Genomic DNA, 24,494 nt, shown 5'->3' on the forward strand with positions numbered 1-24,494 from the left:
GTTAAACACAACTTCATCTCATGGAGTCACATATATATATATACATATATATATATAATTTTCTAGCAATTATGGACTTATGTAGTGATTGTATTTTTATTGTCTTTTTCAACACTGGAGTCCATGACACTGACAATATATTTCTTTATGTTTCTATTGACTAACAATTGTTTGCTTAACAGTTATATGCTCTGAATGTGCCTATTGGACAAATAATGGATGTATATTTACAGTAGTATAAAAAGTAACTGCAACCTCCTTCACATTCAGTGCACACTGTAAAGCAGTGGTTCTCAACCTTCCTAATGCTGTGAGCCTTTAACTCAGTTCCTCATGTCATGGTGACCTCAAATCATAACATTATTTGACTGCTACTTCACACCTGTCATTTCCTACTATTGTGTCTCATAATGTAAATGGCTGATATGCAGGCTATCCATTGAGAACCACTGCTACAAACTATAAACTAGTGACTCATAAACCAGACCTCTAATTTCTGAAGGCAGTATATTCTTCTGGCAAGTGTCCTCCTGTAAAAGGCAAGTAGTCAATAGATTGCCATTTCATAAATGTTCAATATTTTAAATGGTAGGTGAAAGAATACTGTAATGGTCAAAGCAGTAAAACAAGTAAGAATTCAGAAAGATAGGTAAAATGTAGGGAAGACACCGTCAAATGGCATTATTAGTGTTACTGAAGAGTAATCGAGATTTTTTTTTTTTTTTTGGAATTTTGTTGCAGAAAAGTAGACTTAAAAGGATTTCAGTGTGAAAAATATTTCAAGGAACAAAAAGAAAAAAAAATAGCTCATTACCAAATTCAAAAGGGAAAAAAATATACCATAGAAAATGATATTGAGAATACTTAGTACTTAATAAGAGAACTTTAGTAGTCAAAATTTATTTTTTGTCTTTTTTTTTAGAAAATGGCAAGAAATACCTGAAAATAGATACCAGAAGTCCAGAAAGGCATTTTCTCAAATGACAGAGAAAGAGGTGAACAAAGACTATAATACCAGTGCTTGCAGCTCTTTGTATTATAGTTAGTTTGTTTTGTCCTGCTATTAACAAATATGCTTTGTTAATTCTCTTATGGCAATCCTATTATGTTCAGAGCTATTTCTGCAATGGTCATCAATATCCAGGCATCTTAAATCTGAGCTTAATACTCCGAGTTCAAAGGAGTTCAGTGGACAGCGATTCTCACGAACTGGACATAATCTAGGACAGCAGGCAGAGACCCAAACTGTGAGTCTACAAGTAATGTTTTTGATAACACATATTTTTAATTTGCCTTGGGAAAAAGTATTATGATTTCATTGTTTACATGTTATTGGGTTCTTTTAAAATATTTCCAATTAACATCAAATATACTATAAAGACAATTTCATACTGTATGTATTTCCCTTTTAAAGTCGTTTATATTGTCATCTCTGCTAATCAAACTTCAGATTAAACACACAAGTGTGAGTCTGATATTTACTTAATAGACATCCTCAAGTAGATAATTAGTTTTGAAACTAAATTCTTCACTTCTCCTTTGAGTGCAAGAAGTGAAGGGAAGAAATGATGATTCCTTTCGCTCTGCGTTTGAGAATTTGGCTCTTAGCCCATAGAAAGCAGCGGTTCACTTAATACTCAATACTAAAGCTTTTTTTCTCTCAATACTAAAGCTTTTCTTTCAATACTAAAGCTTTCCAGACCTCTGACTAGAACAGTCAGTACTGTGTTTTAAAGCTTTTTGATAATAGTACACATTTCAGGCTGTTGATTCTTTTTTTAAACTTTAAAGTAAAGATAAAATATCTACTCCAATTTTCTGAAACTTTGAAGAGATTGAAGTGATGTTTCTATAAACAAATATTGCAAACTTAATGAGATTTGTTAAATTCTGTGAAAATTCTTATTTTCTTTTCCTTCTATTTTACCCTCATGACATTATCATCACTAATTTTACTGTTTGTGTGATGAAAATGAATGTAGTATGCTGTTTTTCCAATTGCTTTAAAATGAAGTTATTTTATTAACTATAAATAGCTTTTAACTATAATGTTCATTTTAAATATACAAATACATTTATATACATATACCCCATTATATATGATTCTTAAAATCACCATTAATGTATAATTTACCCCAAAGATCATCTAACTCATTATGGCAATTTTTTATTAAATGGATTTTATGATACATTATTATTGGAATATCTGCTGAATCACTTATAACCTTATAATAGAATTAAACAGCATATCCCAGAAGTAAATATGTTTACCAAAAAGAAATGGGTAACTAAGAAAGACAGCTGCCCTGAATTTCTTGGATGACAGTTCTGTTCTCTCCAGAATAAGAAAACATCTAAAGACTGTAAAAGTAAAGCTCATGTTGTCATCTTTTCATTAAGCACAAGAATTCTGCTTTAATTCTGAAAGCTCATAGTTCCTGAAGATTGTTTTGCTGATCATACTGGCTGACAAATATAAGATTTGCCATGTGTTTCTGGCATACACGCTGTTCAAAAGGCACCCTACTCCTTCCAGCTGACCAGACTCCTGTGTTGAAAAGGCAACACTACGTCTAGAGTAGGGAAAAAGCTAAGAACTTCGGCTCTGCAGCATCTCACGCAAAGTTCCTATCACACGTTGGCATAGTGTGTCTAGATTCTGTGGGGGAGTGGCAGTGCATAAGCTAAGGGTGTGTTTTACCTGCACAGAAGAACGCATAGATCTATCTTTAAAGAAAACTGTCTCATATGAAGTGTAAAAGCTGATGCATCTCCAGATTAACGACTAGGATAACTAGTGATGTCAACAGGAGTCCCGAGTGTCTTTACTCTCTGAGCAAAGCACTGTTTCAGTAGTGAGAGTGTAAATGTATATAAGGCACTATGACATAAACACAGAATGGAAAAACCATCATTGGACAATTAGCAAACTCATAACTAAGGAAGTCAGTTCATTAGAGAATAAGTATGTCATATCCCACCCAAATCAACATTCCTATTTCCTCTTTGCAATTTCATGAATATCTTATTATGTGGTATTTCTCAATTCAAGATTAATCTCCTTATTTTGTATGTTCTCAAATGTCTTGCAGCAAATATTCCTTAAGAAATATATATCAAAGTACTGTTACAAGGCAACCTGTCAGTAATGAAATAGGAGCACATGAAATAGTTGAGAGATAAAATGTGTGACATATGTATGTATGTATGTATGTATGTATGTATACATATGTGATCTTTGATGTGAGAAATAATTACGTATAAGCAAAACATACATGCATTGACTCTTACAGAAAATTTAGATTTGTTTGACTACATAAATTATTAAATTTAAATATTTAGGCTTTGTTTTTGATCATTCGCTAATTTAAAAATGAGTTTTCATTCAAAACTTAAATACTACACACTCTACATAATTTCCTGCATTTAATCTTCATACAGTTTTTGAAGTAGATATAATTATTACCCCCAGTTTTGCAAATGAAAAACTAAAGAAAATAGAGTTTTAGCAATTTGTCTGAGGTCATACAGCTAGGAGTTGGCAGAGCTGGACTTAGATCCAAGTGTCCAAGTGCTACAGACTGTGTATACTGTCACTCAAGACACTTAAATGCATGGTCCACAGGAAGCCAATTCCTTCTTTTGAAGAAAAGGTACATACAAATAAGCCAGAGGATAATTTAAAAAAATTCAAAGAGATGAGGCACAAAATGTCCTCGGTAGTGATACTGACACAAGGGCTCTTTTCCAGCTATCCCTCCCTATCTCCTTCTCCAAGACTGAGATCATAACAGTGGGGTAGAGTGGTGAAAAGAAGACAGTGTGGCTTTGAGGCATAATCACCTCTATCTTTGTGATTTGAAAGACAAGTTCTCCAGAGACCTAGTAGTTCTCGTATGACCTGGCATGGTGTTGTGAGGCCTGTCACATGTAACGTTAACAATTAGCATGTTTTATCAGGAAGAAATACAAAATACTTTCTATAGGAGCCCAGTGTGACACTGGAGAAGATATTTGTGGCAGGGGTTAAATATCTGAATGAACACATTAATATCGGTGAGAACATTAACCTGGCTTAGTTGATCAGATTAGCTCACAGTCACCTTGAAACAGCAAAGCAGACAATAGGGGAGAGATGAGCAAAGTTGGGAAAAGGCAGGTATAGGATGAGCACAAGGGTGACCCGATGCTGCATGACTCTCAGGGAATACACAGGATGGCATGAAATCCAGCTCTCTAACAACAGGAAAGGGAAACAAGAAGCTACGGATTTTACCCATCCTAGTACTTTTGCTAGTTTCAGCCATCCTACAAAGTAACAGTTTCTCAAGGACAGGAGAGATGAATCTGTGGGTAAAACACTTGCTGCTCAAGTATGAAAACATGAGTTCGGTTCTCTAGCACACAGTTAATCATAAAGCTAATGGCGGTGGGGAACATGTGTGATCTGAGCAGTGGGGGAGGGTGGGCAGAGAGACAGGCCAATCCCCAGGGCTCCTTGAGCAACTGAAACAATTAAGAAAGTCTGATGTCAACTTGCGCCTCCACACATGTAACCCAAACAAGTAAGCACACTCCTTTTGATGTGCACACAAACACCGCAAACATGTACACAAACAAATAGATGAACAGACAGAGGTTATTCTTTGGTTCCATGGCAGTTAGTTAATACATTTTACGTCTGCATTGTCTTAAAAAGTATAAGACAGACTAACACTTCAGTCAATAGAGAGCTTGCCTACTCTGCAGGAAGTCCTGGTCTCAACTCACACACCAGGTGTGGTATACATGCTTGTAATTACAGCACCCAGGGATAAAGGCAGGAAGATCACAAGTTCAAGATAATCCTCAGCTACATAGCAAGTTCCAGGCCAACCTAGGATGCATGAGATCCTGTCTCAAAACAAACAAACAAGCCGAATAGTAGCAGCCCAATATTAAAAAGATACAGAGTCACAGATTTGTATCCTTGCTAAGATGAAAAACAGAGTAACTCTTTCAGATGAAGTCAGCAATTGGCGGCTTATTTTTTTTCTGTCTTCTTAACTTCATTTTAACATTAATTTCCAGTCACACAATAACATTCTCATTGTCATTGAAAGACTTATAACGATATCATTGTTATTTTAAATCCTCTATTTAAAGTAGAAATGGAACCTTTAACCATTATTGATAATACAATTTCAAGCCAAATGCTGATTGTTGTTGTTTTGTTGTTTGTCTTGTTTTGTTTTGTTTTGCTTTGCTTTGTTTTGTTTTGTTTTGCTTTGTTTTGAAGACAGGGTTTCCCTAAATAGCCCTGGTTGTCCGGAACTCACTCTGAATAACAAGATGGCTTCAAACTCAAAGAGCTGCCTGCCTCTGCCTCCCAAGTGCTAGGATTAAAGGTGTGTGCCATCACTACCTGGCTCAAATACTGATTCTTTTTTCATTAACAATAGTTAAAATACATTTTATTTTATAGAAAAGGCACATAAGTCACTTATTTAATTTTAAAACATTTTTGAGAAGTTGTATATATGATTACTGCATTTACACCATTTTAACTCCATACTCTCCCCTCTCCAGTTCCTCCTACGTTTTCCTATTCCTTCTCAGCTGCATGACCCTTTCTTCTTTAATTGTGACAGTTAGATACAGAGAGAGAGAGATGGTGGAGAGATAGATACATAGAATCTACTGAGTCGATTAGATAATGTATATCAGAGAGCTTGTCCTATAGAAGACTAATTTTCCCTGTTTTAGCACTCATTAATTGCCTGTAGCTCTTCATCCAGGGGTGGGGCCTTGTAAGATTTCCCCCATCTACACTGGTAACTGGCATTGTCACTGCACGGGTCTTATTTAGAAAATGCTTATTTTCTGTTTGCAAGATCTACATTATTTTTGAATACCAGTGCAATGCTTATATGACGCAAAAAGTAAATTTATTAAGATACATTATTGGGGATAACCAGCAAGACCTAGAGAAGGTGGTTGGAGGAGGAATTACTATGAATATAGATAAAACCTATCCATACTGAATAATTCCTATTTATGCTGTCTACTGTAGAGACCATGAACAACGGAGACAAACATTTTCATGTTTCGATATTTTTCTTCCAATTTGTTTACTTCTTTTCTTGACAGTAAACAGTACCATATTTTGTTAATTGTTATACTCTAATTCAGAGGGAGGCAATCTGGTTGGCTTATATGTTGGCATTAATGAAAACTTTATTAAAACAGCTTTGGGTTGTTTTTTTTAAGATAATAATTTTATATGATATATAAAATTTATATATGATATATGTGTCAGTTTATATGATATATTTTGTCTATTGTGTTCTATTCTTTATTCTGCATTCTTTGCATTTATTATTTATTTTATTCACTTCACATCCTTGTAGCCCCTTCCCTCCTCCCATCCCAGTCCTACCCTCTCTCCCTTCCCCTTCCCTTTTTACTCGGGGACATTCCTTTCCCATCTACCTCAATTCATCAAATTACATCCAGACCAAAAATGTCCTCTTTCCCTGTGACCTGTCAAGGCAGTCCTCCCAGGGGAAAGTTATCTAAAACTACCAAGTGAGTCTGTGTCTGATGCAGTCCCCACTTTCCTTACTAGAGTACCCACTTGAAGCCTAAGCTTCCCATCTGCTTCATCTTAGTGGGACCTAGGTCCAGCTCAAGCATGGTCCTTGGTTGATGCTTCAGTCTCAGCAAACCCCTCTGGGCCCTGGTTAGTTGGCTCTGTTGTTTTTCTGGTGGAGCTCCTGTCACTTAAGGGTCCCTTTCGCTTTCCTCCCACTCTTCCTCCCTACACATCTACGCATCAACCAATGTTTGGCTGTGAGTCTCAGCATTTGTTTTAAGGCAATGCTGCGTAGAGCCGCTCAGAGAACAATTCTGACAGGCTCCTGCAAGATTAGCAGAGTATCTTTCCCAGTGTCAGAGGCTGGCTCTCTCTGATAGGGTGGGTCTTTGGTTAGGTCAGGCATCAGCTGGGCAAATTGCTCTGTTTTAAACAAAATTCAGAGCACAGAGAAATGTCCAACCACACTCTATTGTAGGCATACACTAACCCAATCAATAGACAAGGTATGACCTAATTAAATGGATTATCTTTTTAACAAAAAAATTTATGAAATTGACTTATGTCCTTGCCTAAAAATGAATAAAACCTTTTTTCTCTACTAAATTGACAGCTAAGTTATTAAGAAAATAAACCAAGGGAGCTACGGGTTCTGTCGCTTCAACATTTGAAATACAATTATTTTAAAGTTCTTCACTTTATACATATTATTTAGAATTGTAGCTAGCCTAATTAATAATCTATTCTTGCAGAAGAAAAGGCTAATTAAGTTACCATTTTCTAGAAATTAAGCAGCTATTGAAATAATCAACTATGTTTCAGGTTCTTTGTTCTTTGCTTTTGCTTTCAAGTAAAAACGGTTCGTGTTCCTTTAGAAATGAAATGGTTAGTCAGGCCTGGTGGCATACACCTGTAATCCCAGCACTCAAAGAGACAGAGACAGGCAGATCTCTGTGAGTTCGAGGCCAGCCTAGTCTACAAAGCAAGTCCAGCACAGTCAAGACTACACAGAGAAACCCTGTCTCAAACAAAAAAAAAAGAAAAGAAAAAAAAAACAGTTTTCAACAATTGAACTTATTAAATTTATTTCATTAAGCCAATAATATTTTCATTTTTCTTTTTTGTTATTCATTTTATATAATAAATACATCCAAATTCATTATTCTTTTTAAAAATAGCTAAATAAATATATTTCTATTAGATAGAAATGTAATGTTTCTAAGGTACAGAAATTTTACAGCCACAAAAAGTCTTCAAACAACACCAAACTTCCCAAACATTATATTTACCATTTTTTTCCTTTTTTTTTTTTTTTTTTTGGTGGGGGGAGAGAGAGGCATTGAGACAGGGTTCCTCTGTGTAGCATTAGTTATCCTGGACTTGCTTTGTAGACCAGGCTAGCCTTGAACCCACAGAGATCCACCTGCCTCTGCCCCCCTGGGTGCTGGCAATACAAGTATGTGCCACCACGCCTGGCATAAATTCACTATTCTTAATTATAACTACATAAATATTCTAGAATGGGTTGTTTTTCCCTTAATACCTTATTTAAAAGCCTTTTCTTGTTCAACTGGAAAACGAAGGAGGGTAAGTTTGATCTCAGAAAATTCTGTTAGAGCTGTAATAAAGGAAACAGAATTTTAAGATCAGCCCAAACAGGACACAAATCAGAGCACAAAAAGAAGCTTAGACAAACACCAAACAAACCAACTGTAAAACCAAAGCATAAGTCAACAAAAGCTAAGAAGGGGTTAAAATACAGAGGGGATAATATCAGTGCTTAAAACAGGCTTTGAAAGGGACAAAGAGAAAAAGCAAAGACACTTGGTATATCCAATGATATATAGCTTCCTCAATGAAAGTTTCAGAGAAATCCCAACTGTATGGATCCCTTAGACACATATTAGTGTGCATAATAACCAAAATTTCCATATAATTGAAAGATATATAAGTAAGTAATTGAATTTTACCATGAACTAAGCATAAAGAAGTAAATGGCCATGAGGTCCCTATAGTGTTTTGCCTTCTCAAAATTACAAGAGTATAGGGGGAGGGAAAACATATATTTATATACATTCACTACTTTCCTTTGGTAGGCATTCATTCATCAAAACTTGCTCTTTAGCTTTGAAACCTGTTTCAGTGTTAAGTATTGACTACCAATATTCCTTAGGCCATCCTTTTTCAATACTAAATCATACAATGTATTTCTAAACCATAGAGGAAAAAAACCCAAGTTAGCTACTTTAATAAATGTGTGGTAGATAACAGTACAAGTTAAAATCCTTTACTAACCTTGCATGACTAGTAATCAAACTTTTTCATCTTTCAGCTTCCACAATTGTAAAGTGGAATTAATAATTAACATTTGGCTATGAGAGCATAAAATGAATTTGTCACATAAGGTACTTGAAAAATGCAGGTCCCATACCAAATAGTAACTGAGGTGCTTTGAATAGGAATGGCCTCGAGTGCTCATATATCTGAATGCTTAGTCACCAGGGAGTAAATGGCACTATTTGACAAAGAGTAGAACAATTAGGAGGTGTGGCCTCGTCGAAGTAGATGTGGCTTTGTTGGAAGAAGTGTGTCTCTAGGAGTGGGCCCATGCCAGGCCCAGGCCTTTACTCTCTCTGCCTATGATGGACCAGGATAGAGCTCTCTCTCAGCTACTGCTCTAACACCTGCCCACATGCCACCAGTTAACTGCTTTGGTTTTACAAGTGTCGCCTTGGTCATGGTGTCTCTTCATTGCAATAGAATACTGACTAAAGACAGCAAACATGCAATTAATTAGAATTTGTCGTTATATGAGATATTGGTGTATAGCTTTATAAAATCTTTTAACAAATAGTAACAAAATAAGGAATTGGTTAATCAACAGTCTTCACCAAATAGCTAAAGCCCAAGTGAGAACATAAATCATCAAAAGACAAACCAAAACTGTACAAACGTCTTTACTAGCACATGCTAAAAGAACATCTTCTTATAATGCAGACGGAATCATTCAGAACGCTCCTTCCCACAGTGATAATACCTAGTCCACAAGGGTGACATCGGGGAGTTATAAACACGTGCGCGTGTGTTTGAGGGTGTGTACGTGCTTGCATGTGTATCGCGGAACTCATCTGCCTCGCTGCTTCTTTGTTCTTCAGACAGATCACACCAAATCCAACCCCCAAAATGGAAGAAGCCACAAGCCAAAGCCTAGATGAAGACTTTGAAGGACAGGCCACGCACACAGGTAAATAAAGTGAGAGAACACATAATTCTTAAAGTAAGATTAAATCTAGAAACATCTGCTGTTCTTATAAAGAGTATCATTGAATTTAAATAATTTCTTCATCTAATCCGGAAGAATAATTTCAAAACATTTGACTAAATAAATTGGCTTTAAATGAAAGGACCGAAGATTAGTTATTTGCTATTTCATTAACGAAGAGTTAGAAAAAAACACAAATTACTGATAATTTCCTACTACCCAGTTATCATAAGATTCCTCTGCCTAAGGTTTATTTATTTATTTTTTGATGTATGATTGCTGCATCTGCATGTATAAAAGAGAGCATCAGATCCCAGTATGGATGGTTGTGAGCCACCATCTGGTTGCTGGGAATTGAACTCAAGACCTTTAGAAGAGTAGACAGTACTCTTAACTGCTGAGCCATCTCTCCAGCCCCAGACTCCTCTTAAGGCTTTTTCTATTCTCTCAGTCCTCCTGTCGGTACCCTCTACAGACTCTCCATGGTTTTGTGTGTGTGTGTGTGTGTGTGTGTGTGTGTGTGTGCGCTCGCTCATGTGTGGGAGCAGATATATGTGATCAAAAGTAATACTTAAGTTTAGCTTTTTTAAAAAAAACTTTATCAGTCTCACTCAATTTAAATAAGCAGGTCTAGAAATAAAATTAAAATTTTATTCCTCTTTTGCTTTTCAACCTTTGCTTTTCTAAAAGCCTGTTTTTCCACATTTACATGGTAATATTGGCAGACTTATTGTTTTTGTTTTGTTTATTATTGTTATTTATAATTTATTCACTTTGTATCCTAGTTGTAGCCCCCTCTTTCATCTCCTCCCTGTTCTACCCTCCCTCCCTCTTCCCCCTGTATCCCTCTGCCCTAGTCCACTGATAGGGGAGGTCCTCCTCCCCTACTGTCTGACCCTAGCCTATCAGGTCCTATCAGGATTGTCTGGATCCTCTTCCTCTGTGGACTGGCAAGATCACCTTGTCAGGGGGAAATAAGGGGAGCAGCGGCATGAACTCAGTTGCCTGCTTTTTAAATTTTAGCTTTTTGAATGTTAAAAAAAATAAATGAATAAGAAAGCATGCTTGAATCAGGTGTATTTCAATCTACCTCCAGAAAACTCAAAACATCATTCCATCAAAGATCTTTTCTTAACTTGTTGACTTGTATGTGGTTGTTTATATTCCACTACTAAGAGCTTAAATGTTAAATGCTATTGCTTACGTTTTAAGTTCAGAATCCTTTTGGTTCTACAAAATCTTCTGTGACTATTACTTCCCATATCTGTAAGCATGGATTGAAATCTTTATATTTAATCATAGGTTTGAATGAATTCACAATGGTACCAGAATAAAATGTAGAAATTCATTTAATAACAGCTATGGTAAGAGAATCTTTCTAAGTACAAAATAAAAAAAGAGATTGTAAGAGGAAAGATAGATAAGTTTGCTGGAAGAAAAAAATAATGGAAGAAAGGAAGGAAGAAGGGAGGAAGGAGAGAAAAAGAAGGTACATAGAAAGGTAAAGGGGAAGAAACAAAGGAAATACCCATTGTCTAGTAAAAGTTATCAGAAGAAAAAATTAAGAGAAAAACTTAACATACTTGGGAGAAACATTTACAATCCAATAGACAATAAATTAATGTTTTTATATGTATTAAGAATTTCTACAAATAATAAGTAAAACAGAACCAAACAGAATAGTAGATGTATTAGTTACTTGGTGCGTTTCTGTGTTGCTGTGAATAACTACCCAGCCAGAAACAACTTAAGGAAGGAAGGAAGGTTCCATTTGCTCTCAGTTCTGGGGTACAGTGCGCCCTGGTGGGGAAGGCGTGGCACTGGGCTCCTGAGGCAGCTGACCCATTCTCTAGACACAGTCAGGAAGCGGATGCAGGTGAACGCTGGTGCCGAGTTAACTTTCTCCAGGACCTCAGACCACGGCACGGTGATGCCCACAGTTAAGGCTGGTCTTCGCTTGAATTAACCCACATAAATAAATCCCCACAGACATGCTTAGAGGCTCATCTTGGAAGTGATTATAGAGCACATCAAATTGATGATCGATTTTAACCATCACTGTAGGCAAAAGATTCACAGAGAAAAATAACCTAAAAAGGACACAAACATAACTTTGGTGAGATGCAGTGGTTTTTTGTTTGTTTGTTTGTTTGTTTGTTTGTTTTTCACAGAAGTAGAAAAAGTTCAACACAATTTTCTGAATGCAGCACTGGGCAGAGTACAAACTGGTTTAACCTCGTCAAGGACAGTGAGCACTGCCACAACCAGGAAGGGAGGGGCATGTCCTTTAACCAAGTAATTTCACTTACACTTGACAAATAGCTACAAAATAATTCTAAGATGTGCCATTAAACATCATCTGTAATAGAAAAAAATGAGAAAACAGTACCACCTATCAGTAATAACTAACTAAATGTATACACATTCATAATAGTATACTGCGCTCTATATTTAAAAGAAGAGGAGGTGGTAAGATGAGGATCAGTGGCTAAGAGCACTTGCTGCTCCTCCAGAGGACTGTAGAAAATGAATGTAATTAATGAAAGCAGAATAACTTTATCTTAAATTATTTAATCTGTGTCATAAATTAGTATACAATATGTTATGCAATGTGAGGGGAAAAGAGTACACTCAAATACAAATACAGACTATGGTATTAATGGGAGGTTTTAATGTGGATAGATCTACTAGTATTGCATGCTTTCAAGAATTTTAGACCTCTGTCAAAGCATTATTTCTCAAAAACCACATACTGCAATGCCAAATCAGTGATTTCACTGAATTTTCTGTGTCTCAGAGGCTTGTGCATGTAAGGAAAGCACTCGACAGTTAAGTGATATCCCTGGCCCTCCACTTGAATTTTCTTAACCTTGAAGACCCTAGCCTTTCTGCATTTCTGAGTCATTCCTAAGCCCTTAGAAGAAATGGCCAATAGTTGTCACTTTGGTTTCATTAACTGAAGTGTCAAATACTGTTTTCCACTTGTGTTTATGTGCCATTATTATTGTTGCTTTTCCAATAACTCCAACTTCCTTTAACAGGGTAGTGCCAATGCTCATTTGCTACAAAAGCTTCTTCCTAATGTAGTGAATGCTGTTTTTCTAAAATTCTGGTTGCTTCTATACATTGCAATTTCTAAATATTTTTACCTCCAAACTTTTATAAACAGTTCAAAGCACATAATTTATATTTTCCTTATTACAGCTGTTTCAATAATATTCTGTACCATTTAATCTTTGCCATTTGACCTTGAAAATTATTTTTATCACCAAGTCAAGAAAAAAAATATTTTTAGCCTAATCAGCATGTTTATTTCTGGTGCAAGAGATGACAACTTCTATCACAGCAACGCTTACAGAAATTTCAATTGTGTAAACACTCTTTTTGAGAATAAAGAGAAACACATCTAGAAAATTTTATTTCAGGACCCAAAGGTGTAATAAATGATTGGAGAAAGTTTAAATTAGAAAGTGAAGATGGTGATTCCATTCCACCCAGCAAGAAGGAGATCCTCAGACAAATGTCCTCCCCTCAGAGCCGAGATGACAAAGACTCCAAAGAAAGGGTCAGCAGGAAGGTAAGAGGAGTGAAGATCAGCAATAGGTTACACACTTCGTAGACTAAGTCATTCAAGAGAATCACTTTAGAGTACTATGAAATGCTTTCATTGCAACATAAAGTGAATATTGTGATAAAGGTTTTCTGTACTAAAAATATGTAGAATCAAAAGAATGGATTATGAATATATGAATTGTTGTAGAGAAAGTTTTGTGATATAAGAAAACAAAATATGGAATTTTAAATTATATGAAGTATTTCATTTTCTAGGGCAACAAAAGACCGTTGTGTGCTTCCCCTCTTGCATGATTATAAGCATGTGAATCTGAGAGGTGGAGAGGAGTTCACTAGGCTGAGAATATTCATAGTTTAGAAGGATGAGCTTGCCTGGGAATAGAGGGGAGGAGATAAGCAGAAGACGTTCAACATGTAAAAAGACAGCATTGAAGAGTCTTAGTTATGCATGTGTATGTCTGCGTCATACAGAGACAGAGAGTAAAAGATGACCTCTAAAATGTCAATGGAGATTATTTGGTTCATTTTATAAAAAAAAATGTGGATCTTCAGATTGATAATTCTGCCATTTTCTGAAAGTCAGGGTTGGCTTATGAAAAGTTGTTAAACAATATCCTTAATGTGAAATGTCAACCTTCACTCTAAGATACCCCTTTTCAAAGCATTGAATGAAGATTTTGTTGGATTTTATAGTGGCTTTTTGATTTTGGAAGTCTATACAAGAAGGGAGTTTGGAAGTTCTTGTATACTGTTAATGATTGTCTGCCCATGCCCTGCCTGAAATAGCATGATTATTTATGGAAAGTATCTTTTAAAAAAGCTGGATACACTAGACTTAGAAAAAAAAAGAATTATACAAAACATTTAATAATTTTAGGACTAAACTAAATTAAATTGAGATAATAATATTAACATAGAAAAACTATTAGAATAGAAAAGAGATCTGGGTATGACGGCACATGTCTGTAATAGCAGCACTTGGAAGGCGGGGGTAGGACAACCTTCAGTTGCAGGCTAGTCTGGGCTACAGAGGAAGACCATACCAAAAGAAAGAAAGGGGAGAGACAAAGGAAGGTAGTGGGAGGGAGAGTAGATTGGCAGCAAGAAAAGAATTGGGAATATTAGAAAAACACACAAGAGGCAGAAGCACATAACAGAAAACAGACAGCAGCTGCAGTTCAAGGGTTCCATGATGAAGAGGAGGTTAGAGGCCACTTTAGACTCCCTACTTGCCAGCTTCCAAGTTTCTGGGCCCCTCCACACCTTTCAGAGAGCTGTATGACACTAGGCTGCATCACTCCTTTATGACTGTTTTTTTTTTTCCTTAGCTGGGGGACAGAGGTGATTAATTGTCTATCAAATATATTAATAATGGAGTTAATATTATGAAAGAGTATTAAGGTAATTTGATGTTCTAACTACAATAAAATGTAGTTATTTTGGGAGGTACATTGTTCTCTCAGTTTTGACTAAGCCAGTGGTTAAGGAAAACCTACGGGGCTTGTTAAAACACAGACAATTCAGCCTCACCCTTATAGGTTCTGAGTCAGCAGATCTGAAGAGTGCCCATAATCAGAAAAAATAATTGCTGACAGTGAACATTAATTAGAAAACTAATATTAGTTTACCAAATATATAATACAATCCCCAAGAATAAAACCAGAATTTAAAAAAAGAGGAGTGTAGAATAAGGGTCCTGAAAGTGACCTTTGAGCCGATGCTTAAGGCTATGTCAGAAGCAGGAAGATTCAGTCTGAACAAAGAGGGCAACAAATAAAAGCCCTTAGACTTGAGAATGAGTTTGATGCACCTAACGATCAAACATTTCTGACTGAGTTATCTCTGTAATTTCTTTCACGCGTTTTCAGATGAGCATTCAAGAATATGAACTGATTCAAGACAAAGAAGATGAAGATTGCCTTCGCAAATACCGTAGACAGTGCATGCAGGACATGCACCAGAAGCTGAGTTTTGGGCCTAGATATGGGTTTGTGTACGAGCTGGAAACAGGGGAGCAATTCCTGGAAGCCATTGAAAAGGAGCAGAAGATCACCACCATCGTGGTCAATATTTATGAAGATGGGGTCAAGGGCTGTGATGCGCTCAACAGCAGCTTAGCGTGCCTTGCTTCAGAGTACCCGATGGTCAAGTTCTGTAAGATAAAAGCTTCTAATACTGGAGCTGGGGACCGCTTCTCCTCAGCTGTACTCCCTACCCTGCTTGTATACAAAGGTGGGGAACTCATAAGCAATTTCATTAGCGTTGCCGAACAGTTTGCTGAAGAATTTTTTGCTGGGGATGTGGAGTCTTTCCTAAATGAATATGGATTGCTACCAGAAAGGGAGATACATGACCTAGAGCAAACCAACATGGAAGATGACGACAATGAGTAATCACTCACTATGTCAGTATCTCACGTCTATCCTTTCCACAGTGAACACCGATTTTTGGTAGTATCTATATTCCTTTAGCAAACACTAAACATGGCCATGGTTATTCAAATGGAGGGGGGAGACACGAAAATTATGTAAACAGCATTTCTTAGTGCTAGTTGTTCAAATTGAGGTAATATTGTACTGCAAAAATATTGTGGTTTTTAGCAAATAGTAAACAGAAGAGGTGGAAAATGTCAATGTTATGTCATTTTAAAAAGTCCTTGCAAATTATGGGTTAGCTTTTGTATTCCTCACTTTTCCCTTGGCATCTTTATTTGGGCTTGGAAACTGAATTCTACTTATAAATTGGCTTGTATGATAAGAATAAAATCCTATGATGAAACAAATATTCTTGTGTAAAGTCTACTTTGAGTTGAGTATTATATTATGAAGTACCTAAAACCTTCATGGAGCTAAAAATTAAAAAAAAAAAAGGTTTCATTTATTAGTCTCTAATAATCACAGACCAGTGTGTAAACAGTATTGTTTTCATTTTTAAAGCAATGCAATTAGATACAGAGAAGTAAAATTGTAACTTTCACTTTTCTTGAAAATTTTCAAAACAAAACAAAAAGCCAGGCAGTGGGGTAGCTTGTCTTTCATCCCAGCACACGGGAGACAGAGGCAAATCTCTGAGTTTGATGCGAGCCTGGTCTACGGAGTGAGTTCCAGGACAGGGAGGGCTACCGAGAGAACCGCTATCTCAAAAAAGAAAACACACACACACACACACACACACACAACAACAACAACAAAAACATTTGGAAGTTTGTCCTCCTTCACACAGACATGAATGAAAGTGTAAAAGTAAAATACAACATTAAAGTATGAATGCATAAGTTAGCTGAAGAGTAAGAGGAAGGGTAACTAAATCGGAGTAAAAATGTAACAGTGAGTGAGGGTTGAACCAACACAGCGAACAGCGGAAGAAATGGCGCTTGGTACACATCCAGATACAGCCTCCTTGTGAGATGTGAGCTTAGAGCAGGCTGACGCCTGACAGCTCATGCATAAAGCACGCAAATGTTTGAAGCTTTGGTCTCAAGTCCTTTAAGTAGCTAGCTTATTGCTTTTTTCCCCCCTTAAACTTTTTTCACCCCTATCCGGAACTCTAAACATTTCATCTTGTTCATTTCTCAGTAAGAAAACAGACATTAGCCGATGAGAACTACGTCATCTTTCTACCACCAAAACTAAAGTGACAGCTACGCATAAACTGGGAATGCTGACGTAAGGGAGGGAGATCCCGCACAGGCGTCTCTAGCCATTAGGCTGTGCGGTACCTCACCCATTCCCACAGGCACCGGAAGTGCTCTTCTGTGATTGTGCATCTCTCTGCGCTGCCACTGGCTGCTGCTTTTCTCTGTGTGTTATTAATAATGGCTTTGAAATATTTTAAAATTACCCACTATTTAAAGTGCGTCCATCTACAACCTAAAGTTTTAACTTACGGCTCCTATCTCTGATTTTCTTTAAAAATCAGTCTCAAAAGAGGTGTCTAAAACCGCCTACAGGCCCTGATCCTCACTTCCATTTCTGCACCATTCCAGTGGGACTCCGCCAAGCAATTTCAATGCAGTTGAAATCTCTTATCAAGCTTATTGGACAATTTTTAGTCCATATTTTATTCCGCTTCCCATAAACCCATGTCAGAGCTGACTACTCTGTTCCCTTTGAATTATTTCAGCTGGCTCCTGAAGGCAGAGTGACAAGCCCCTCCTACCCAACTATCACTTCCTTCTAGGTCCTTCATTGACTGAGTCATCTCTGCGGAATCACGTCCACTCTCAGATTCACGTCTCCAGCTCTGTCTATCTTTAGATGTTATAATCTTCTGTGTCAAGCTAGATGAAGAAAATAAAGGAAGAAACAAAGATTAGGAAAGGAGCAGAAGGCAGAAAGTCTGCCGTGGCGTGACCAGCAGATGAGTAATTCTTTACAATGATCAGCTTATGCTCACTGGTCCTTAACAGAGTTTTGTCCCTGAATAAAATATTTGTTCATGAACCTAAAATCTTGAATATTGACTACTTGTGATGAATTGGGGAAGGCATTGGAAACGCCCTATGGCCTACTTTTAGGATTCTAGACTTCAAGGCTACCATGCGGAAGAACAGCGGTGAGAGGGAGCCAGGTGTTATGATTACATATAATCAAGGAGCTTTCAAAAAGAGTTCAACATGTTTCCTACCAAGTAGAGGCTGAAAATGTATCCATCTCTTACAGAATTCTCTAAGTAAGAAGGTGCTGATCTTACAAATAGAGCAAAGAAGATGTGGTGCCACGCCTAGCACTCAGGAGGCTGAGGCAAGGGAGTTGGCATTTCAAGGACAGTGTTTGCTATGAAACAAAAACAAAAGAAAAGCAAAAAAAAAAAAAAAAAGGGGGAAAAAACACAAGGATCTTCACATGAATTATTTATAAATCTAAAAAAAATCAAAATAATAGCTATAGGTTGGCATTAATTCCATGGACTAAATGAAAATACTTAAAAGATGGTGGCAAGATGGTGAAGAAGGACAGTCAAATGCCGCAAAAGACAACAATAGTTTAAGAACAAGATGTAAGTTCAGTTATTAGTGACTTAGTTATTCATCTATTCATTTCATTCAGTTTTTAGCTTTTTAGTTATTCATTCTTAGTGGCAGAAGGAAGCAGGGTTGCAGGGCAGAGGCAGGAAAGAAAGGCCAACCACTGAAGAGAGACACCCAGCTATAGTAACAAAAAATAAATAAATAAAAAGAAAATTGACTGCTTTGAAATATTTCTATTCAAAGAAATTCCTCTCCTGTTAGAAATAAACCACCTTGTTTTAATTTAGAATAAACAGCTAGCAAGCTTAAGCAAGACTAAATCTAGGAATGTATTTAACCCATCATTGTCAAAACAAAAGTAACTAGGTGGTACCCAACTTTGAGAGTGGGTGATGATAGCAACCACTCTCAAAATAAGCACTAGGTGACTAATGGGTGCCAAGGTGAAGCTTTGATCATATAATACTCATCAGGAGAGTCACACATGAGACAGGATTTGACTAGAATCCTTGAGATCTGCTGTGACAGAAATGTTGCGTTACAAATGCCTTCATGTAAACACTTAATCTGCTGTTTAATTCCATAGGAGAAGAAATCATTTAAAAATATACTTATTAATTCCTTGAGAATTTCAACAATGTATTTTGATCACATTCTCTTTTAACTCCCTTCTTAACTTCTCCCAGATTCATCTCAGAGAACATTTTTTTTTTGTCTCAGCAAAGGTAGAATTTTAACTTAAATGGTTTAAAATATTAAATGTCACATAACTACTCAAATAATAACTGTAACAGACTTGAAAGATAACTTGTTTGTTATCTAATGCTAGAAAATTTTGTAAGAAATAGCAAATTTGAATTATAATTGAAAGGTTAATTTATTTATTTGTTCAGAAAACATTATTAATAATTTGCAATATGCATGCAGACTCCTTGAGATCAAGAAATGTAGTTTAAACACACACACACACACACACACAAGCATTTATACAAGAAACAGAGGATAATGGTTCATACCTTTGTATCTCTATGTCTATTGTGATGTGATGACTCTATTGGGCACCAGTAGCAAACTTCTTGATATGAATCCACTCGCTCATTTCGTGAATTTAGGCATACTAGTTAATCCCTCTGTTCTTTTTAAAAATCTGTCAAATTCAGATAATGACTGTACTTCTTCACAAATTTACTATGAGATAAAAATGAGTAAACCATGTAAATTAATTAAAAGAGTGCCTAACAAATACTACTCAGATGTTACTTGTCATTGTTAATAGACAGGCAGCAAGGAAAATGATTCCTATACCACACAGATTTAAAAGCATGAAACTGTGCTTATATACATAGAAACTAATTCATGAAGATGTCAGATGCCATGCGTCTATGGCAAACACAGCACTCACACCCTTTTAGAAATGAACTTATGGAACATGTTATATACACTATTTAAATCAAAAGAGAAAAGTCCTTTTTTTTTTTTCAGAGTGGTGAAAGGCAGACAAGTGACTACAACAAAATGTCCCAGTCTATATGAGCTATACACTATCCATGCTTTGAAACACACAGGATACTGATGACCACTCTCAAATGAAAATTATTGCTTTACCCAGTGTTCATGTACATTCTCAGTCTTATCTTGTGGCCTTTCTTCCTTGAAAACTCTCCCATTGTCTCCTTGGATTTTGTTATTGATCCTGATAGCTGTTCCTGTGTCAAGAATTTTTGAAATTCACTACTACTGGCATTTCTGTGAAGATTTGTCCTGCTCACTAAAAGATAGGTAGCAGCATCTTTAACCTTTCCGAGTTAGATGCTACTAGCATCCCTTCTTTAATTGCAACAACAAAAACTTTCTTTAGATATCTTCAAGTGCTCTCTGGAAGACAAAAATTATGCCCGGTTGAGAATCATTTACCATAACATGGAAAACATATCTTCTCCTGCTTTCTATATTGGTGAAAATTTAACTCACCAAAATTTGTCACTAGAACCGTTGCGATCATTTCTTAACTGGACTTCACAACTACCAATCATCAAGTTTATACAAAAGATAAGGTGGCTGAGCAAATCATAAGGCTGTTGGGCCATGCCACTGAAAGTTTTCTTCGGATATCTGTGAAACAAAGGAAAAGAGCAATCAAAAACAAGGAAATCATGAAATTTGCAGGCAAACATGGAAGTAGAAAAGATCATCCTGAGTGAGATAACCCAGAAACAGAAAGACACACACGGTATATATTCACTTATAAGTGGATATTAGACTTATAATATAGGATAAGCATACTAAACTCTATAGTCCTAAAGAGGCTAAACAAGAAGGACCTTAGGGAAGATGATTAATCCTCACTCAAAAGGGCAAACAGGATAGACATCGGAAGTAAGAGAAGACAGGGAACAGGACAGGAGCCCTCCACAGAGGGCCTCTGTTCAGCAGGGCATTGAAGTAGATGCTGAGAATCATAGCCAAACTTTGGGCAGAGTGCAGGAAATCTTATAAAAGAAGAGGGAGATAGAGAGACCTGGAGGGGGCAAGAGCTCCACAAGGAGACCAACAGAGCCAAAATATCTGGGCCCAGGGGACCCTGCAGAGACTGATGAATCAACCAAGGACGATGCATGGCAAGGACCCAGACACCATGCTCAGATATAACCTACGGGCAGCTCAGTCTCCATGGGGGTTCCCTAGTAAGGGGAGCAGGAGCAGTGACTGGCATGAACTTGGTTGCCTGCTCTTTGTTCAACTCCCCCTGGCAAGGTAGACTTACTAGGCCACAGAGAAAGAGGATCCAGACAGTCCTGATGAGCCCTGATAGACTAGGGTCAGATAGTAAGGGAGGAGAATCTCCCCTATCAGTGGACTAGGGAGGGACATGGAGGAGGGAGAAGTAGGGTGGGTGGGACCAGGAAGAGATGAGGGAGGGAGCCACAGCAGGGATACAAAGTGAATAAATTGTAATAAATAATAATAATAATAATAATGAAAAAAATGAATAAAAGAACTGGATTGGTGAAGTGTTTTAAATTATACTCTGAAACTTATTAGGATATAAATATATTTGATGACATAACTTGTGGGAGTGAAGCAACTGTGTATAAACACCTTCCATTAATGAAACAAGTAGTTGGCTTTGGCTTTGGTTTTTTTGTTTTGTTTTGTTTTGTTTTAATGTGAACTCAACAGCAACATTTCTCTGGGCAATTTTAATGAGGATGGCCTATAACTGAAAGTTTGAAACCTGAAGAGAATATTAGTGGCACCTTGGGGCTGGAGGAAGCATCAAGATAACTCAGTGTGCTTTTACTCTTTTGCCATGGAAGCCGGATGCCCAGTGATATGACTGTGATCCTCAGAATCAACATTAAAAAGTCTAACACAGTGGCACACATATATCATCCCAGAACACCTATGGTGAGAAGAGAGATGGGGAAGAGAATTAGTGGAAGTCTCTTGTGGGTCAGCTAGCTTGAAATATACAAAACAACTGCAAAATTGTCAGGAGAGACCCGACCTCAACAAGGTACAAGTAGAGAACCAATTACTAAAAGCTGATCACATGCATATACATGCCATCTCATGTACGTGTACACACACACACACACACACACACACATACACACACCATGCATGCTAAATAAATAAATAAAAATAAAATTTAAATAGAGTAGTTTTATGACCAGCAGGGATGGTGGTTTGTGCTTATAAGCCCAGAACTTGGGTAGCTATGGTAGAAGGTACCCTAATAATAACTATAACAGAGCACTTAGCTGAAGTAATATAATCATAGGGTCACTGTGTAGTGTGAGCTACATAGTGATAATGTGTTTTAAACAAAACAAACCCCTAAATTTGTTATTTTTATAGCACCGAACTTGAAAAAAATTGATATAATCAGATTCTAATGAATATAAAACAGTTGAACAGACAAACAAATGTAATCATTTTAGTTTTCAAAATCTATATGCTATTTCAATAACTCTTGAGTTTCTAGAGAGGAAACTGAACTTAAGAGCAGATACATTTGGGGGATGGAGATATGGCTCAGAGGTTAAGAGCACTGGCTGTTTTCCCAAAGGTCCTGAGCTCAATTCCCAGCAACAACATGGTGGCTCACAACCATCTGTAATAAGATCTGGTGCCCTATTCTGGCATGTAGGCATACATGCAGGTAGAATACTGTATAAATAATAAATAAATGAGTCTTAAAGAAAAGAAGAATAGATACACTTGTCACAAGCAATTGTTTGTCCTCTTATGAAAATAAAACTTTTTATGAAAAGTAAAATATTAAATTCCTGAAACATAATAGCTGGCTACTATATAAATTTATGATTTTCATGAAAATCATGATTCGTAAGAAAGTCATATAAAGGCAATACCATTGAAGCATACAATGGAACCGTGGTAGCTTTAGAGCCAGGATAGCATTGTCAGTTTTGTAGTATGTTACCACAGAAAGATGCTCTTGAACACACCATGTAATAATTCCCCATAAACACATCAAAACTTATATCCTACATTAGTTACTTTTCTATTATTGTGATTAGACACAGAGACCAAGGCAACTTATAGAAGAAAGAGTTTATTTGAGCTTACAGTTCCAGAGGGTAAGAGTCCATGATGGCAGAGCAGAGCAATGGCAGCTATGGCAAGAAGCTGAGTGTTTACATCTTGATCTACAAGCAGGAAGTGCAGAAATTGAACTGGGAATGAAGGGGACTTTGAAACATCAAGGCCTATCCCCAGTGACATACTCCAAAGGTCCACCAAGGCTACACCCCCTCAATCTACCTAACAGTACTACCAATCAGAGATCACATGTTCAAATATCTGCATTTATGGAGCATACCCTCATACAAATCACCAGATACCCTAAATTGAAAGTGTGCTTAGTACATCCAACCTTATAAAAACTGTATTGTATTGTGTATAAATACAATATAGTGTGGAATCTTTTGGTTTAGCCCTGAGATTAAGTGGCTGAGGCAAAGTACAGCTGACATTTCAAGAGAGTATGATGTTGCATAGTGCTAGACAAGATAGGAAAAAATCAAAACTAAAAAGTTAAAGCATGACTGACTTCTAGTGATTGTATGTCACGTCTGCACCACTATAACCCAAAATATAAAATAAATGTCAAACTATCAGTAAGCAGGAGTACTCTACATAGCTTCACATGCATAATTGTATTTAAAGACTTACAAGAACATATGAGGTTGAATGTTGTTTATAATACATCCTTTTCAAGAATAAAGACATGGAAAAGCCAGGTGTTACCTGGCTTTATCATATTCACATAGCTAATAAGATATAAAGCGTAATCTTAACCTTGGGTCTATCAATCTTAGCTCCCATGCTTTTCCAATTAGGTAATACTATTTACCTGAAAGTTACCAAGAAAACAATAAGTTACGAACCAAATCATGTTTCTCTAAGATCTGCCTTAAGGTGATTTAGGTATAGAGGTCAGTTGTACAGAAAAATAGAAAAATAGAAGTAAGAGGAGTGGGTAAGTAGGAGAAAACAAAGTTACCTAGAATCAGGAGAAAGCTTCAGTCCAGCACTCTAAAACTAATGCAATGAGTATAGTTCTGAAAGAAGAAACAGAGAAAAAAATGGTAATCTAAGCTTGAAATTACATATTTTCATCATCCTAATAGTATTAAGGAAAGAGATTTTTATGAATACTTGGGACTCATGGCTGAACAAATTGTAAAGCCTGTTTATCTTTCAGACTTTGTTTGGGTTTTGTTTGTTTGTTTTGCCATACTATGGTGAGAAAATTCTCCAAAAGGAAGTTTTTCATTAAAAAAAAAATCATATATGTTTATTCAGGCAATATTATTTCTCATAGTACCTATTCCTCAGTCTCAATTCTTAAATACATAGATGTTTAATTTTAAGCAAGTTATTTCAAAAATGATAATTCATTAGAATGTTATTTATTCACCATTGGTAGCACATAATACTCCTGCAGGGTTCCTGTTGTAACAAACTGAACCTATTATTAGTAGCTAATGATAATCACAAGTGAAATTAAGCATGCTGAGTAACTTGAATTACAGAGACTTACACAATAAACTACATAATTCCCCATAGAAGTACAAAGAGAGGATCCA

General features: G+C 36.6%; 1 protein-coding gene and 1 long non-coding RNA gene across 3 annotated transcripts; one reads left to right on the forward strand and one right to left on the reverse strand.

Annotated features, from left to right (window-relative positions):
• The first annotated feature begins 1,177 nt into the window (after window positions 1–1,177).
• On the forward strand, window positions 1,178–16,190 carry Pdc (phosducin). 2 transcript variants are annotated; one of them, XM_021645436.2, is made up of 4 exons: window positions 1,178–1,259; window positions 9,734–9,818; window positions 13,262–13,413; window positions 15,278–16,190. In XM_021645436.2, the coding sequence occupies exons 2-4, from the start codon at window positions 9,758–9,760 to the stop codon at window positions 15,800–15,802; spliced, it is 738 nt and encodes a 245-aa protein (XP_021501111.1). In that variant the 5' UTR covers window positions 1,178–1,259; window positions 9,734–9,757; the 3' UTR covers window positions 15,803–16,190. The 2 variants fall into 2 exon arrangements, with proteins under 2 accessions (XP_021501111.1, XP_021501110.1); XM_021645435.2 differs by having other exon boundaries at window positions 1,178–1,247.
• LOC132646487 (uncharacterized) lies at window positions 11,213–23,969 on the reverse strand. The gene is made up of 7 exons (XR_009584782.1): window positions 23,909–23,969; window positions 22,972–23,051; window positions 21,636–21,781; window positions 20,350–20,490; window positions 19,984–20,253; window positions 19,395–19,566; window positions 11,213–11,926 (listed from the first exon to the last, which is right to left on the reverse strand). It is a non-coding gene; the product is annotated as an uncharacterized LOC132646487 (long non-coding RNA).
• Window positions 23,970–24,494: the final 525 nt, after the last annotated feature.

This window comes from Meriones unguiculatus, chromosome 11, assembly GCF_030254825.1.
Source record: "Meriones unguiculatus strain TT.TT164.6M chromosome 11, Bangor_MerUng_6.1, whole genome shotgun sequence".
Taxonomy (NCBI): domain Eukaryota; kingdom Metazoa; phylum Chordata; class Mammalia; order Rodentia; family Muridae; genus Meriones; species Meriones unguiculatus.

What these genes read in the sequence shown, in the direction of transcription:
- Pdc (XM_021645436.2), top strand. Translation starts at nt 9,758, where the DNA reads ATGGAAGAAGCCACAAGCCAAAGCCTAGATGAAGACTTTGAAGGACAG. An exon ending in AGGACAGGCCACGCACACAG is followed by an intron (nt 9,819 to 13,261) that starts GTAAATAAAGTG and finishes ATTTTATTTCAG; the next exon opens with GACCCAAAGGTGTAATAAAT. An exon ending in AAGAAAGGGTCAGCAGGAAG is followed by an intron (nt 13,414 to 15,277) that starts GTAAGAGGAGTG and finishes ACGCGTTTTCAG; the next exon opens with ATGAGCATTCAAGAATATGA.